Source organism: Lissotriton vulgaris, chromosome 4_1, assembly GCF_964263255.1.
Source record: "Lissotriton vulgaris chromosome 4_1, aLisVul1.2, whole genome shotgun sequence".
In the NCBI taxonomy this organism is placed as follows: domain Eukaryota; kingdom Metazoa; phylum Chordata; class Amphibia; order Caudata; family Salamandridae; genus Lissotriton; species Lissotriton vulgaris.
In genome coordinates, this window is record NC_141691.1 from 44,144,308 (window position 1) to 44,162,463 (window position 18,156).

Consider the following 18,156-nt stretch of genomic DNA (forward strand, 5'->3'; position numbering starts at 1 on the left):
GAGATGAACAATGGTCTCCATTTAGCACACATGCACCCACACACATACACACAACCCCCTTCAGCCCTGCTGATTGAAAGAATGGGCCCTTCCAGCCACGCCCCTCTCTTTAGTCTCTTATATTCCGCACTCCGAGGGCAGTGGGTTGGTCGCTTCCGCCTCCGCCATGTTGCCCCGTTCACTGCTCAGAGCTGCCCCAGTCTGCCTTCCTACTGGCTTCCTCCTCCTCATCCTCCGACCAGCTCAGGCTGTCGTCAGAGTCTTCCCACTCCTCGCGAGGTGTCTCCAGCGTCATCCTGGGGTCCACCAAGCCTTCTTCCGTCACCGCGGTGGAGCCTGCGCGTGCGGAGCGGCTCTGGGGGTGCTCCAGCCGGCCCCAGGTCACGGGGTCAGCCTTCCTCAGCGTGATCTCCACCTTGGACGGCACCATGTTGACAAAGCTCTGATCAACATCGATCACCTGCAGACACAGAGGAAGGACAGTCAACTTTCCAGCAGTATCCCACCTGGGGACAAAAGGTATACCAAACAGTTCACAATGACACCAGGTCCACAGGCCTGTCACGCACCCCGCCTTCCCACTCAAGCCCTGAGCACGGAAAGGGCTCACTAGAGATTCATCTCTTGCACAACCAGGTGTAAGGTGTACAAAGCGGGGTACGGGATACAATGAGAGACCTCGTGCCAGAGCCCTTCACTAACACAACCTCTTTCTTCCCAGGGGCCCGGTGTAAGTGAGCAGCCAACTTGAGTTTGCGGCCATCTTGGGTTTGGAAGGGAACCCGCCCCTCCACTCCCTGAGTCTTAGGCATACATTGCAGCTGCCATAATGGAGAACTAAGATTTCTAAAAAGGCTCAGAGGATCTCTTCCTGGACAAACATGCCTTAGATCAGTTTTGAGGGATACTGTTCTCGAGGTATTGAACCTTTTATACCTCACTTGTTATGCGCTGCTTTTGTGCGAGATGTGCCTCCTCCTTTTTTATTAATTATCATAAATCATTCTTCATGCTGGATGGTCATTTTCAAAAATCATTCTTTATTGGTGTATTTTCTTCTAAATCCAATATCCAGAATGAGGGGGATGGAAACACACGCCCCTGGGGTGGACACTGAGGGGGGTTTGATAAACACGCGCCCCTGGGGTGGGCTCTGAGGGGGGGATGGAAACACACGCCCCTGGGGTGGACACTGAGGGGGGCTGGAAACACACGCCCCTGGGGTGGGCTCTGAGGGGGGGTGGAAACACACGCCCCTGGTGTGGGCTCTGAGGGGGGGGCTGGAAACACACACCCCTGGGGTGGACTCTGAAGGGGGCTGGAAACATTCGCCCCTGGGGTGGAAACTGAGGGGGGGGTGGAAACACACACCCCCTGGGGTGGGCTCTGAAGGGGGCTGGAAACACACACCCCCTGGGGTGGGCTCTGAGGGGGCTGGAGCCTGGGTCTGGTGGTGGTTGACCTGACGTGTAAAGGGCTAAAGACGGGGGTCGACGGGGGTCTGAAGAACAACATGTAAATAAACACACACACACACACTTACCCCCCAGAGGTCCAGCTCCTTGTGGAAGACTTTGTTTCCCTCAAAGGGTATGTGGATGTCGAGCTGTGGAGAGAGAGGACAGGAGGGGGGGTCAGCAAGGGTCAATAAACATTTCCCTGAACACCATGTCCAGCACCCCCCTATGATGATGATGATATGGGGCTTATTAAGAGCTTGAATGTCGAGGCGTCTTGGCGCTGGAGTGTGTAAGCGAGGAGCCGAGACTAAACTGGGACTACTCGGGTGTAAACAGAAGAGTTTTCAGAGCTTTCCTGAAAAGTAATAGGTTGTATTGTAGTCTCAAAGCCACTGGCAGTTTGTTCCATAGTTTGCTGCACAACTGGACAAAGACCTCCCCCCCATCTAGCTCTTCGATACCTGGGGGTACAGATCAGGCCAAGGCTGGCAGATCAGAGGTTTTGTGAGGGGGTGTAAAGCCTGAACATTTCCTGGCAGTCATCTGAGCCCCCTCCATAAGGTGCCTTGTGCACCAGGCGGAGCGCCTTGAATTCCATTCGCTCCTGTAGAGGGAGCCAGTGTAATGGCCTTACGCCCTGTGGCGTAGAATAATAAACAAAAAGATTGCCAATACTGTGCAGTAATTACATTTTTTACCAGGGTAATGAGCTGCCTATCGCTCCTTCCCACAGACAACTCTTTTAGTCGAGGTTTTTACCAAAGTTAAATGAATTTATTTTATTTAAGTTTTGTTTTTCTTTTTCTTTTTAAATGAGGAAGTTATTTTGTTAGTACAACACAAAATGTATAATTTGACTTCAATCTAATACATTTATCGTATACAGTCTAGGAGGATAAAAGAAGGACTACTAAGCTAAGGGCTTGAGAAAAAGGGAAGGCAAGAATGACAGCAATTAGTAAGAGAAGATTGTACATTTAACACATAACACTCTCGGACAACAAATTGACGACAGACAACAAGAGATTTATTGAAATTAGAGGGGAAAAGGGGACTTTTCCTCTATCAAAGAATGATTTTATATTAGAGGCCCTATAAGGGTCCTGTTTAAGTTTAGCAGGTGGGCCTACTCCACTAAATGGAAGGATGCACGAGTGCAGTTTTTAGGTTTCGCCTATTATCATTCGCTTGCTAATGTAATAGGCAAAAATTCAAGTGCTCAATCGACTCATGAAACCACTGCGGTTTTCTCACGGTGCATGTGAGTCACGTGACCACAAAAGCTGGTCACGTGACCTCACAAGCAGGCGCATCTCCCTATTCTGCCTGCCACACTTCTCCTCCCCTCGCTCGCATTCCCGCCCCCGCCAACAGGCTCTCCCGCCCCCATCCGGCTTCCCTCCGGCCTCTCTCCAAGCGCATCACGCTTTCCCACACAGGCATTCCGCCTGCCACACTTCTCCTCCCTCGCATTCCCGCCCCCCCACCAGGCTCTCCCGCCCCCATCCGGCTTCCCTCCGGCCTCTCTCCAGGCCATGTTCCCTCCCCTGCCAGAGTCCACCCCGCCCCTAATTTATCTCTCACATCAAAGCCCCCAGGACCCCCTCCCCCGCTCCTGATCATCTCAGACCCCCACCAACCCCCCGTCATCCACATCCTCGCGTTGCAGCTCTCTCATCCCGGCCTGCTCGCCCTCTCCTTCGGTCCTTGCAGACCCCCTTACTGTCCGCCACATCCCCTCACCCCGACCACCACAGAACTCCGCCGTTTCTTCATGGACCCTTCAAAACACCAGATGCCATCGCCCTATAACCCTAGGAAACTACCCAGATCCCCCTCTAACTACCCAGACTCAGTCATAACCCTTCCCCTCAGCCCTCGCTAACCCCCGCCAGACCTCCAGCTCACGGCGCCCCCCCAGCAGACTCCTGCAGTATCTTAAAAACCCCCTCGCGCATGAACCGAGACCCGATGAGGCTCTGCTCCAGCCTGCCCTCTTACATCCGCCTCCTCTCCCCCTCAGCGCTTGGCGCGCTTCAGGCGCTACACAAATGGTTAACCTACATATCTTCTCAGAACCCATCAGATCGTTTCCGATCCACTCAGCTCCTCCATACTCCCCCTGTCCGCTCTCTTACAGACTCCTCAGAATAAGTCTATCTACAAACCCTCTCAGGCTCCTTCAAACCAGCTCCAGTCTCACACAGACGCCACGCACCGCAGAGCGCTCAGGTCTCTGAATCCACAGACCAGTCACGCAAACCTCCTCACCTAAGACGCTTCGGACAGTCTTAACGTTGACGCCAGACCCCCTCAAACCATATCCGCTCTCATAAACTCCATACAACTCAGACCCCCTCAAACCATATCCACTATACAAACCCCGCCCCAGATCCCCTCAAACCATATCCGCTCTCATAAACTCCTTACAACTCAGACCCCCTCAAACCATATCCACTATACAAACCCCGCCCAGACCCCCTCAAACAATATCCACTATACAAACCTCGCCCCAGACCCCCTCAAACCATATCCACTATACAAACCCCGCCCCAGACCCCCTCAAACCATATCCACTATACAAACCCTGCCCCAGACCCCCCTCAAACCATATCCACTATACAAACCTCGCCCCAGACCCCCTCAAACCATATCCACTATACAAACCTCGCCCCAGACCCCCTCAAACCATATCCACTATACAAACCTCGACCGAGACCCCCTCAAACCATATCCGCTCTCATAAACTCCATACATCTCGGACCCCCTCACTCTTCAGTTCCCTCCAGACTCTCATGCGTCACAGCTCTCTCTCAGACCCCCTCACCCCACAGAGTCCTAGGCCCTTCCGACTACAAATCCATCTTCGAACCCTCAGAAGTACTTAAACCCATGCCCTCGGGCAGTCTTGATCTGCACCCCACCCCGTGTACACCTCCACAGACACCCCGAGCTCTCCTTCCCTCCACTCTGCCAGCCGCCCCGGGGATGGGATCGGGTCATGGGCTCTGCTCCCTCGGAGTCCCCCTTCACAATCCTGTAACCCCTGTTATTTAGACTGACGCTAATTACACATTGGATTACATATGTGGCAGCAACAGCACAACACTTTATTTCCCTTGTAGCGCAGCGTAAACTTTTTCGTGCACTTGAGGGGGCTCTGTACCATCGGATGGTTCTCTAGGTTAGGAATTCAACACATGATAAATGGCACCTATCACAGGTTTTCAATTTCCAAATGGGGGATAGCATGCACATTTGGTGCTTTGGACACCAGAATCTGTATGTCCTGGGGGTAAACGACTTTTTCATTTACAATGACATTACTTGATTAATGCTTCACGAAGGGAAAAAAACCCAATAACATTTAAGTATTTAAGTATTAATTATTTAAAAAAATTAAAAGCCATTGTTAATTGTAATATCAATACATCTAAGTCACGTCAATACAAAACATGTGACATTACAAATACTAAAAGTGTCACATATGCTAAAGTTAAAAGTATTGGCATTGTCAATAACAATATATAAATATAAAATGTCATTTACAAAACCAATAGCTCCAACTTTCCAAATGCGAAACCTATTGGCAACGCCAGTGCTTGTTATTCATGAAATAGACCATCCATCATCGAAGTCAAATTATACATTTTGTGTTGTACTAACAAAATAACTTCCTCATTTAAAAAGAAAAAGAAAAACAAAACTTAAATAAAATAAATTCATTTAACTTTGGTAAAAACCTCGACTAAAAGAGTGGTCTGTGGGAAGGAGCGATAGGCAGCTCATTACCCTGGTAAAAAATTGAATTACTGCACAGTATTGGCAACCTTTTCGTTTATTATTCTATTGTTATGTTAAATGTCAATGTATGTATTTGAGCTTATATAGCGCACAGCTACCCACAAAGGGTTTCCCGGCGCTTGCTTAGGGAACCCGTCCTGGTATTCCCCTGTGAGATAACCCCGGCAGGGTATCCACAAGGTGAAAGCCAGGCATCCCACCGCGAGGGGCCGTTGTGGAGATTAAGCAAGCTATTGCCCAGAGTCGCAGAGTGTGAACCCGTGAGTTGAGAAGGCACCGGAGGGAGAATTATCGAGTCCGTGGAATTTTTTGAGCCCAAGACCCGCCAAGGCGGGGAATTGAACCCTGGTCCAGGGCCGATCTCAGCTTCCAGGTCTGCCACCTCTAACCCCTGAGCCACACTTCTCCATGTTATGTTATGTTATGTGTTTGTTGAGCGCGACAGCTGCCCCAGCGACGGGGCGTCCCGGCGCTAAGAACCATAGCACAACCTACTGAGGAAAAAGGAGAGAAGGGGAGGCTTACAGAGGAGGGAAGAGGTGAGTTTTTATTGCTTTGCGAAAAGCGGACAGGTTGTCAAGGCGGCGGATGTGGAGGGGAAGGGAGTTCCAGAGCCTAGCTCCCAGAAGTCTGAAGGAGCGACCTCCGATGCGGCAGAACTTCGTGCGGGGAACCACTACTAGGTGTTGCCCCGTAGAACGAAGGTTGCGTTGGGGGGTGTAGGGTGTTAGAAGCGAACGGTGGAGTTCGGGGCCATCAGTTTTAAGGATTTTGAAGGCGGTAGTGAGGGCCTTAAATTGAATGCGGGCTTCCACAGGAAGCCAGTGGAGTCTGTGAATGGTGTCTCTCGCAGAACACCTTCTGGGAAGGCCTACTATTGCCCTGGCCGCAGAGTTCTGAGTTCGCTGAAATCTAGTAGTCTCAGCTTTGTTAGCGCCCAGTAGAAGGACACTTGCGTAGTCCAACCGGGCAAGGATGGTGGATTGGACGATGAGCTGCCGCGTTTTGGGGTCGAAGAAGCCTAGAATGGGATTAAGGCTTCTCAGCAGCCCAATACAGGTCGCGGCTACTTTTTTGGTGTGGGTCTGGTAGTTAAGCGCGGAGTCCAACCATACTCCCAAGTTTTTAACCAGAGATTTGGGAGGGGGGGGAGGGCCCAGTAAGGGGGGCCACCAGAGGTCGTTCCAGCAACTGGGGTACTTGCCCAGGAGCAGCACCTCGGTTTTCCCTGCATTCAGTTGTAGGCAGTTTGCAGTCATCCAGTTGGCGACGGCGGCCAGTCCATCCCTAAATCTTGTGGCGTCGGGGGAGGGCGCCTCATTGAGGGTGATTACCAGCTGTGTGTCGTCGGCGTACGACACCAGCGTGAGATCCCATTCTTTGGCCACTGCCGCAAGAGGCTGCATGTACAAGTTAAAAAGGGATGGACTGAGGGCAGAGCCCTGCGGGATTCCTTGGCCGATAGCTTGTGATTGGGAAATAAATGGGGGGGCTGACACCCGGAAGGACCTGCTCGTAAGGAACGAATGGAACCATTCCAGTGCCAGGTCCTGGATCCCAATGCTTTCCAGGCGACTCAATAGGATATCATGGGAGACCGTGTCAAAGGCTGCGCTGAGATCGAGCAGTATCAGCGCAGCACTCTGACCGGTGTCCATAATCCTCTGGAGGTGTTCAGTGGTGGAAAGGAGTGCGGACTCCGTACTATGCCCAGGCCTAAACCCGTGTTGGGAGGGGTCCAAGATGTTATTTCCCGCCATATGGTCATTAAGTACGGTGTTCGCATGAGCCTCTGCTAGCTTGGACACCCAGGGGAGCAGTGAGACGGGCCTGTAGTTCTCTGGTTTTGTGGGGTCTAGGGTGGGTTTTTTGATAATGGGAGTGACCCAGGCCTGTTTCCAACATATGGGTACTGTGGCCGATGAAAAGGAGAGATTGAGGAGCGAGGCCAGAGATGGGAGAAAGAAGTCCAAAGCTCCTAGAAAATGGGCTGGTCTCATAGGATCTGAGGGGGCACCGGATTTCACCTTCCTGCAGAATTTAGCTAGATCCTCATGAGAGATAGCTGGCAGACAAGTGAGCCTGGAACCCTTGAAGGCGGCGTTGGGAGGGCTAGTGCGATCCGAGGGGTTGTGTGAGAAGGAGTTGTAAATCTTCCTCACCTTTTCTGTAAAGAAAGTGGCGAGGTGTTCACACTGCTGTGTGGAGGAGATATATGAGGCAGGGTTGCCACCGTTTTGTAATTTTTGGACTATTTTAAAAATTGTTTTCGTGGGGTTGGGGCTGGACTCGATTTCCTTGGCATAGAAGGCTGCGCGGGCAGCACGTATAGCTTTGTGGTATGATTTGAGTATGGCCAAATAATAATTTTTGTCCTCGTGGCTGTAGTCTTTCCTCCAGTGCCGTTCCGCTCTTTTGCATTCCTTTCTGAGTACTTTCAAGTTCTCATCATACTATGGGTTAGAGGGGGTGTTACGTCCTCTAGTCCACTTGGCCGGTATAATAGAGTCCAGTCCTTTGGTGATCCAATCTTGAAAAGCAGCATACAACGTGTTAATGTCGTTTGTAAAATCGAAGTTGGGTTCTCCTAAGCTGGCAGAAAGGTCCATATTATGGAGTTTGTGCCAGGGCCGTTTAAGACAGGATGAGTGAGTGGAGGATTGTATAAGGGGGGTCAGCTGCAAGGCTGTTAGGTCCGCTAGGAGATTACTAATGGTAGGATCCAAGATGGCATCAAGGTGAAGGTTTTGGTCCCCTAGGATCGTGAAGTTAGTGGAGCTGGTGATCAATGCATGGGCTATTTCTAGGAACTCCTCTATGAATTTAGAGGTGGGCCCCGGGGGTCTATAGATAAAAAGACCAGAGAGGGAGAAGTGAGGACTAGTGGTGATTTTAAAACGCGCGCATTCGCAGCCCGTAATGTCTTCCTTTAAAAATGAGCAAGTAAAAGATGTTCTATAGATGGCGGCAATGCCGCCTCCCCTAGAGTCTCTATTAATAGAGGTCATAGAGAACCCATCCGGTAACGTTAGATTAGGGATGCTAGTTAGTTCATCTCTAAGCCAGGTTTCACACAAGAACATAATATCTGGGTTCTCGTCTATCAGAAGCGTTTTTACCTCAGCATGGTGTTTTACCAGGGACCTGACATTGAGCTGGGAGATAGTGAGCGAGGCGCAGCCTTACTGTACTTTAGCCAAAACCCTATTTGTTACTGTGGAGTAGAATGGCCCTAGGATATCAAGAGGTCACTGAGGTCAGCTGCTGGCTTGGGGGTCCCTCCACTATCTGACTGAGGTTGCATCTTTGGAGATGCTGCCACAGCTTCGGAGACACTGTTCCACCTTCAGAGACACTGTCCCACCTTCGGAGACGCTGTGCTTTCTTTGGAGACACTGTCCTATCTTTAAAGACACTGTCCCACCTTTGGACACACTGTTCCGCCTTCTGAGACGCTGTCCCAGCATCGGAGACACTGTCCTATGCGAATGAAAGGTTACTGGCGGCAGTAATTGCATTCATTGTGTCTCTGCTCCCTTCACACCCATGGGGGCTGGGGGGGGGTCTAGTAACGGGCTACAGGGTCTACACTTAACGACACTGTCCTGAAAGAAGGATGAGTCTCTCTCTGTAGAAGGCTCATTCCTCGGCCCCCTCTGCTGTCACAACCCTGGGGGTCCAGCATCTGACTGCACAGCCCCACCGATGGACACACTGCCCTGAGGGACAGAATAAGACCCTCACTGCAGTGATTTCATCCCTCAGACCCCTCTGCTTTCACACCCCTGGTGGGGGGGGGGGGCCTTCCTCAGTGTAGCTGAACCAGAGCACGTGGCTCGGTGCTGCAGAGGAGACGTGTGCACATCCCACCCCACAGAGCTGGTCGGTGTGCACACAACCACAGAAGGGATGGCTCTGGGCCCCCTCAAGGGTGAGGCTGAGTCACTATAGTGAGTTATTCGCTCTCGCCGATACCGCGCAAACCCAGTCCGTTCGCACTCACAGGACACCTCCTCCTAATGAACACCCGTGTGGGGGGCAGCTGTGCCATCCCAGAATGCTCCAGCGGGCCTGGGGTCTTCATGGTCCATCGCCCTTGGCGTGTGTGTCCAGTGCGCACCACTCACACAACCCTGGCTCAATGGTATGAACCTTGATGGCTTTGAACCCCAACTTTCACCCAATGCCAAGTCACCTGGCTTGACCCTGGACATCAGTCTCACCCTCGAAGCACACGCTGCCAAAAACACATGACCTGGTTCCAGATCTCTCTTTTAAAGAAAGTGAAACCGTTTCTTCCAAGAAGCGACTTCTGAACTGCTGATCAAGTCCCCGAACTTTCACATCTAGATGGTGGTAAATTCCTACCCCACGGCCTCCCGGACTCCACACTGGCCTCCCCCGTGGTCATCCCACACGCCGCAGTGAGCCTCGTTCAGGGCCTGAATGAACGTGCTCCCATCACCCCCACCCCCATGGACCTGCATTGGTCCCCGGCTCCCTCTGCACCATCTCCCAAACCAGATGCATCATGTAGAAAGCCATCACGACCAGCAGCCCCGCCCTTCTTGCAGACAAGCTCAGCATCGCTAGGGGCTCTCAGGGCACCCTCAACCAGGACCCACCAGACTGCAGACTGACAGATGTAAACAAGACAGCAGGACTCTTCCATCCACGTGCCCTCGATCTGCAACTACAACAGCCCCTGATCCATCGGGGCCGCCCCGGCGCTGCTCCAACTTAGAAGAGTTTTAAGACACGCCTCTTTAAAGTGCACTACGTCACACTGCATCCCCTGCCTACTAACCAGCTCCCTCTTCCATCACTTGTTGACTGTATACTCGTCTTTGACCATGCACCGTGCTCCCCTGCCTGGTGCCTACAGTCACACTATAGAAACCTCGCATACACGTCTATATATACATAAGTACTTCCTCCTTCAGATCTGGACTCAGGATTAATAGTGAAGAGTGCACAATTATTGCAAAAGGACTTTTCCTTGGAAAGGAAACCAGGGTCACAGTGACTTCCTGCATCAGCCAAATGTGTATCTAAATCAAGAATGTTTCTTCTTGGAAAGAAAGGCAGAGTAATCCCACCTCTCAGTGACCCTTAACATCTATGCAAATAAGCTAAACTTCTCAGATCTGAATGCACCATCCTAAACAGAGCCTTTGTGCATGTCCCCAACCAAGACTGCCCTAGTAACAGAGGGAAGCCTTCATCTTGTTGATCATAACTGACTGAAAGGCGGTGGATGCAGCTTTCGGAAAGATGTGTCCACCGTGTGATGGACTATACTCCCGTCTCACTGGTCTTTCCCATGTGTGCCTGAAATGTAACTGACTCTACCCCAGCCCTACCACCGTGCACAAGTCTTACCACAGTGCGGTTGGCCTGGATACTGCTCTGCTCTGGGATGGGATTCTTGGCATACACCGTGACCACCACCTGGGAGCTGGTCTGATGCCAGTCCTGGCGACAGGTGACCACCTTCTGGTCCTGAAGAGGAGACAAGTGTCACTGACATGTACTGGAGCAGGGATTGGCTCTCGGAAGAGCATGTAAAACTGAGAACATAAGGAGGTGAACTGGTGGCGCACAGAATGCAGAGAGCCAAGGCACGCACCCCCAACCAACAAACGCAGAGAGACGCATGTACCCGAGGAAGCTACAGTACTTCCCTCTCTCACCAGCAAACATACAGAGTGACAACCCTCAACCACAAACACAGACAGTGACATGCAGAGAGAGGGGAGACTGCATATAACCCACTGTAACGAAATGGGTTCTGCCCATTTAATATGCCCATGTTTTTAGCTTTTTACCCACCTGGTTTTGGACTTTTTACTGTGAGTGAGCCTCACAACTGGCGACTCGGCCACGGTAAACACACGGTAAACAGACTGTACATGTTACCACCAGTGTATGCCGTTTAAGGTAAGGCCACTCTGACACAGGTAGGGTAAGGGGCCCTTGGCTGGTAACACAAGAAAAGGTGTGCACACATGTTTGCACACGTGTTCGGGCTGCGCGTGTAAGATTACCAGTGTGCGCAGCTCTAACTGTCCACAGGTGGCCTGGCACAGAGGAGACTCTCCAGGGTTAGATATTGACCTGGGGTAGACCTTATAATATTAGTGGACATTCAGAGGGAAAGTCAGTGTGGTTTACTGTTTTGTCAGCAGTAATACTTCAATATATACATAGGGAGAAACCTGCCTTAGAGTGCAGCTTTGCTTCCCTTAGGCCGACAAAATCCATTAACATAACAACATGGGGTGAAACATATGCACCAAGATGGATTATGCAAGTCCCAAGAAACTATTATGTGCATCTTATGGACCATCCAGAATTGTCATATTTCTGCGGCTCAGTATCAGATCCCAGGCCTTTTGTCACTCGGCTGAGCCAAGTTAATAACATCCCTTTCCATCAGCAGGAACAGATCTCCCCACACAAAGGGAGCAATTAACAGTCAGAACCTAAAGATAAAGGAGTGCGCAAGAAAATCAGCATCCCTTAATTAAGGGTCACACTGTACCAGGGTTGGCACAGCCCAGCCCAATAGACAAAGGAGGGAGCCCAACCCCAGGAGCCAGCACAGGAGCGGCTCCCCTTTGAATCTTTGGTGGGAAAGGCCCTGGCAGTGATGTCAGTGACGGGAGGAACGGAGTCCCCAGAGGGGAAGTGACCAGTGATTCCTGGATGGCGCCATCTTGATGTCTCCCAGCATGCTGTGCGGGAGGGTTGGGACGGGGGCGGAGAGGTGGTTTGGCCCCCTTGAATTGACAAGGGGTGCCTAGCTTCTAGAACTTTTCACCCCCACTTAAAGCATCTTGAACAAGGGGGTGGAGTTCTTTTTGTTAAAGCTGGGCACTGGTACTGGAGAGTGGCAGCCATGGACAACTGGAAGAAGGAACCCCCATGCCCTCTTGGACTAAGGACTCTGACTACAGTTGACCCCAAGAACAGTGGGTCTCTCTCCAGGACCAGGGAAGCTGGTCCCCTTATGCCCATACAGACCAGTTGGAGGACCTCTTTACCCAGGAGGAAAGAAGTCCTAGAGGAGAAGCCAAAGGAGGAAAGCTGGTTCAGGGCGCCAGTGGGACAAGCTCCCTGCACAGTGCGCTGCCTTAAGGACCAGGCAGCCAGGGCTCATCACCAGGGGACAAAATGAGCCCAAGATCACACAACTCAGCCCAATAGGACCCGAGATATGCAGGGAAGAAGGAGTGCAGACATGGAGCACGTGAGCTCCACTGCTCACAGACAAGAAACCCCAGGGTTGACACACGGATCCTTGTGAGTTAAGAACCCTGGGAGGGGCGTGTGTGGGGCCCCTCCACAGGGGACCCAACCCTGAGGCCAGGTTACGTTCTGTGGGCAAAAGGACCCAATACATGGGCCCCTGCCACAAGAGGAATTGAGGTGTGCCATTGCGCCCCACAAGTAGTGAGAAAGGGGGCCCGGGACCCCATCTCTGGCAACAACAAAAGGAATGAGACTTCAGACGCTCATTAAAAATGCATTCTCCTGCCTGGGGGGGGGGGGGGCATAATGCCCTGCAGGTCTGCAGTTGATCAAAGTCTTTCTACTGCTTGTGGTGGCCCCAGGACATCAGGGCTACCACCAATGAATGAAAGCGAGTATGGGGGTGGGGGGGTGGGGGGGGGGGGCTGCAGGAGTGCAGAAGACCCCCCCCCCCGGAAAGTTTAAAAAAAGTACTCACCCTAAGTTGACAGGATCAATGAAAGGATGGCCACTCTAGGATTTTGCTTCATTGAAAAGCATTCCTGTGGCTGGAGCTTTTACTCTAAAGCTGGAAATGCAGTGCCCTCTAGTGGCTGGATCTATGGTTGTATTTGTCATGTTTGTACCATGTGTAATGTAACAGAGTTGTTTATAGTGCTTTATTGGAAGGTGGGTTGTTGACAGTAGGGATTTGTCCCGATGGGCTGCAACTAAGGATCCATTAATTATAATGTGTGCACATGGTGACAATGCTTCATTACTTATAATGACTGCAGGTGGATTATGGTTACTGCAGCCAGTGATGGAAAGACCTAATATGACGGGGGTACTGTGCTATTAGGGGCCATGACACTTTGGGGGTCGAATGTAATGTTGCCAATGTATTTCCACCAGCCATATGTATACTTGTAGTATTGAGGTAGGTAGGTGTGTGTGTGCGTGTGTGTGCATGTATGAGCGTGTGTGTCTGTATTAAATGTACTTTTCCTTTTTTTTAAATTAAAGCACAGACTGGACAAGCATTTATCGAGTGTTATTGTTGCGCATCTGTAAATAGCGATTACTAGCCCGACTGCCTCCCCGGAGTAGGCCGTGGACTGCTCTGTTTCGCTACCCTGAGAGAGTCAAGCACTACAATGGGGTGCTAAGTTCCTAGTGAAGGGGTGAATGTGGATCCATTACGTGTACAAGACACACAACTAGGGGCTCGTTTCCTTACACCCACCCCCACCAACGAGGACTGTGAGTGACATACATGGGTGAGTGTCCCACACCTGCCACAGGCCCGAGGAGACTGTGTGTGGCACACCTATGCAAGCACAGGGTGTCACCAAACCCAAGGTCACAGGGTACATGCAGCAAGTGCTCCCACCTACAAAAGCAGACACATACATACACCACCACATACATCTGAGGGACAGACACAAGTCTTCCTGGTCAAGGTGTAGCGCCCCCTGTGTTATGGTGGCTCTCTGGGCGGTCCCAGGGGTGCAAGGCTCCTTACCTTCTTGGTCCAGGTGTGATGCCCATTCGTGCACCCTTTCTGCTCCAGAAATTCATTGAAGTCCGTGGTCTTGATGCAGCAGCAGCTCCAGTATTTCATGCTGGAGAGACACAGAAACAGGGGTGACATTGGAGACAAACAGGCATGAATGGGAGATGTGGGGCCACAAGAAGGGCAGCAGGGGGTCAACATGCGGAGATAGGCTAAAAATGTAGACATGCGTGAGGGACAATGTGTGCATGTGGAGAAGTGTGGCTCAATGGTTAGAGCGGCAGACCCTGATGCAGAGGTCTGGCCCGGGACCAGTGTTCAATTCCCGCCTCGGCGGGTCTTGGGCTCAATTTCCTCGGACCTGATAATTCTCGCCTTGGTGCCTATTCTAATCATGGGTCCCACTCTGTGACTCTGGGTAATAGTTTGCTTAATCTCCACAACGGCCCCAGCAGCGCTTGGATGCCTGGCTTCACCCTGGGGGTGCCCAGGAGTGGGCATTTCACAGGGAAAAGCCAGGATGGGTTCCACAGCGCCAAGACACCTCAGGGTATAAGTGTGCTATACAAGTACGAATTCATTTGTGTGTGTGTGTGTGTGCGCACATGCATGTGATGTACCCCTTTTCCATCTATTTCATGGGGGTTGCCACTGAGGTGGGTGAATTGAGGTGGTGGTGTCAATTAACCCATTTCTTTCTGTAAGGCTCAGTTGACAACATTGATAGATGTGGCTTTTAAAAGTGTGGGACCACCATAGTTAATAAAAGATATACGGTTCTAGGGTTGAGTTGTGGGATAGGGAATGCAAAGTCATCATCAGAGCCTCTGACCATGCATTGGGCTGTGTCCTAGCTCATCAGCAATCAATAGTGGTGAGATTTGGAAAGGACCAGGAGAACACAGGGCCGCAGCTGCCTCAAGGAACCGCAGGCGTTCATCCCTTCCAAGGAGACTTTGCTCATCACCACTGAGGCCTCTTCTCAGGGGCCTCCATCCGGTTACTCCCAAAACACTTAGAAACCAAACTACTGATCTCGCTCATGAAGTTTATCTTGGAATCCTGACCTTCAAAAGGCACATTGAGGTGGTTGACAAGATGCTCAACACAAGTACGTCAGAGTTTGGGACAGGATGGTACCCCAGCTGGTAATATCTGAACTGAGCAAACACAAGGAGATGATGGACAGAGTGCTGAAACTTTTCAGACACTCAACCCCAATCACAGATCTGGTTTGAATCCATCGTCGTTCTTTAGCTCCTTTTGCCACCCCTGCTCAGACACAGCTATACGCAAACCAGGTTTGACCCTGTGCCTTATGGGGAGAGTCCAGCCGGAACGGCCAAGCCAGATTTTCCGTGGACCAGAAACAAGCAACCTGGGACCAGTTTTAGGATAACACCACTCATCAGCCAGGCTAGCTTGAATCCAGTGGCAAAGTGAGCAAGGGACCCACGTCTTGGCACACCCTGCCAACTTAGGGTGAACAAAGCAAACCCAAGGGGGCCGATTCAGAGAACTAATCTGAGATAAACTCCTAAACATACTACTTTTGGTATTCGCAGAAGGCATTTAGTAGTAGTAAAGTTATGACTCCTAACTTTACTACTACTAAACTGAGATAAAATCCTAAACTTACTACTTTTGGTTTTCATAGAAGGCATTTAGTAGTAGTAAAATTATGACTCCTAACTTTACTACTACTAATTGCCTTCTGTGAATACCAAAAGTAGTAAGTTTAGGATTTTATCTCAGATTAGTTCTGTGAATCAGCCCCAAGGCAATGATGGATGGAGTGCTGAAACTTTTCAGACACTCACCCCAATCACAGATCTGGGTTGATTCCATCATTGTTCTTTAGCTCACTTTGCAACCCCAGTTTAGACCTGGCCATATGCAAATCAGTCTTGACCCAGTGCCCCATGGGAACAGTCCAGCCCGAACTGCCAAGTCAGGTTTACCCTGGACCGGGAGCAAGCATCCTGGGACCGGTTTTGGATTAGCACCCCTCTTCAGCCAGGCTAGCTTGAATCCAATGGCAAAGTGAGCAACTGATCCACCTCTGGGCATACCCTACCAACTTAGGGCGAACAAAGCAAACAAATGCAAGGAAATGATGGATGGAGTGCTGAAACTTTCCAGAAACTCACACCAGTCATAGATCTGAGTTGAATCCATCATCGTTTTTTAGCTCACTACGCCACCCCAGTTTAGACCCAGCTGTATGCAAATCAGTCTTGACCCTTTGCCTTTTGGGAACAGTCTAGCCTGAACTGCCAAGCCAGGTTTTCCCTGGACCAGAAACAAGCATCCTGGGACTGGTTTGAGGGTAACACCCCTCATCAGCCAAGCTAGATTGAATCCAGGGGCAGAGTGAGCAAGGGACCCACCTAATGGCATACGCTGCCAACTTAGGGTGAACAAAGCAAACACAAGGAGATGAGGGGCGGAGCGCTGAAACTTTTCAGACACTCACCCCCAGTCACAGATTTGGATTGAATCCATCATCTTTTTTTAGCTCACTTTTCCACCCCAGTTTAAACCGAGCCACTGTGTACGGCGTTCTCAGTTGGGTGTATCCCAACTGAGAACGCCGTACACAGTGGGATGGCTTGCGCTATCGCCGAACTGCCCTAATAACTTAGCAAGACCATTTGAACTACAGTGAAGGCTCGCAGGACCTTATTATTTTCAGTTCTAAAAAGATCCGCAGATATATAGTATACAAGCAAGACCCAGATTGACCGTAACCAAGGAAATAAACTTCTCGATATAGAGATTGTCGAGTTATCCTATACCTGTGACCCCCGACGAAGGGGCCTCAGCCCCGAAATGCATTGGGTTTTTTAACACATTGATTTGAATCATGTTTTGAATTATGTTTTGAATATGTATTGATATGATGGAAACGCAATCGTTTACTTTGTGATTTATTTTCAATGTATATGCTTGTAAAGTGAAACTTTAAATACTTTTTTGAACTTCTGATAAAATTGTTGAAACGTACAATTGGAGTATTTGTATTAACAGCAGTGCGCGTTAGAGCCCTGGTGACCTTTTGGGACCAGGCCACATACATGATTTACTACAGTGAGCAGGCACTAATCTAACGCTGCACGCGTACCGAACAAACATATAAATTAAATGGTAAAATAGAGTGCAGTACCCACCTACATTCATACAATATTTTTGTGGCACAATATTTGGGGTAAGATGTCCAAGTGACATAGGGGCTAGTTCGGGTTCCTAGCTCTTATAAAAGGCTGAAATATATATAAAATACCTGTCTCTATCACTGCAATATCACACTGATGTGGAACAGGCAAATAATCAAAGGCCATGGCTACTCTGAAAAGCTACACAGGTTGCTAAACCGAACAAGTGACCAGAGCGGATCTGTGAAGTGCCGCGTCAGAATCTGTGGGGCCATCGCGAAGCACTATCGCGACAGTCCTCACAGCCCCTCTGAAGACTTCTGCTTAACTGCTGTTTGGAGCAAACCTGAGAACTCGAGTCCGCACGCAGCGCTACCATCTCAGCGCACAGAAGCGAGAGTGTAAGGCGCCCACAGGAGGAGGAGCAAGAAAGACCCCCTAAAGAGAGGGGACGAGTCGACCTGCCCTATCAGCATGGATGCCAACACCTTCAAACTGGGAAGTGGGACATTTTGAAAAAATAATCGGGTGAATGCATTTTCCCAACTAGCTTATAAAAATGCCAGCATTTGTAAAGCGCACAGCTACCTCCGACAGAGGTATCCCGGTGCTGGGGGCCGTTGGGAAGATTAAGCGAGCTATTGCCCAGAGTCACATGGTGCTGGGCTAACCTGCCACGGAGCTGGGGTTCAAACTGTGAACCCTGTGATGCGGAGTCGGGCACCCTGGCCACTGCGCCACATTATATCACAGCAGAGGAAATTTTAGGTGGTAGTCACCTAAAATAAAGAACTTTTGGCTTCAAAAATTGGGAGTCTCCAGCATGAGTCGGTCTGTTGGCATGAATGCATCGGAGTACGCGCTTCATTTCGAATGTGGTGGGAAGTGAAAATTCTCTAGTTCACGAGGAAGGTCTAAATACGGAGCAGAATCCACCGACTGAATTTCCTCCAAAGTGGAGAATTTATTGAGAAATTCAACCAGTGGG

At 50.4% G+C, this 18,156-nt stretch overlaps 1 protein-coding gene across 1 annotated transcript in view; it reads right to left on the reverse strand.

Annotated features, from left to right (window-relative positions):
• Positions 1-18,156, reverse strand: part of LOC147718324 (cysteine and histidine-rich domain-containing protein 1-like) — a 63,612-nt gene that overhangs the window by 326 nt on the left and 45,130 nt on the right. Inside the window, exons 8-11 of the mRNA XM_086966697.1 lie at positions 14,023-14,122; positions 10,647-10,766; positions 1,544-1,606; positions 1-460 (exon numbers count right to left, since the gene is read on the reverse strand). The exon at positions 1-460 is cut by the window's left edge and continues 326 nt beyond it. Of these exons, the coding sequence (XP_086822823.1) occupies positions 179-460; positions 1,544-1,606; positions 10,647-10,766; positions 14,023-14,122 (565 nt within the window). The 3' untranslated portion in view covers positions 1-178. The remainder of the gene's footprint in view (positions 461-1,543; positions 1,607-10,646; positions 10,767-14,022; positions 14,123-18,156) is intronic.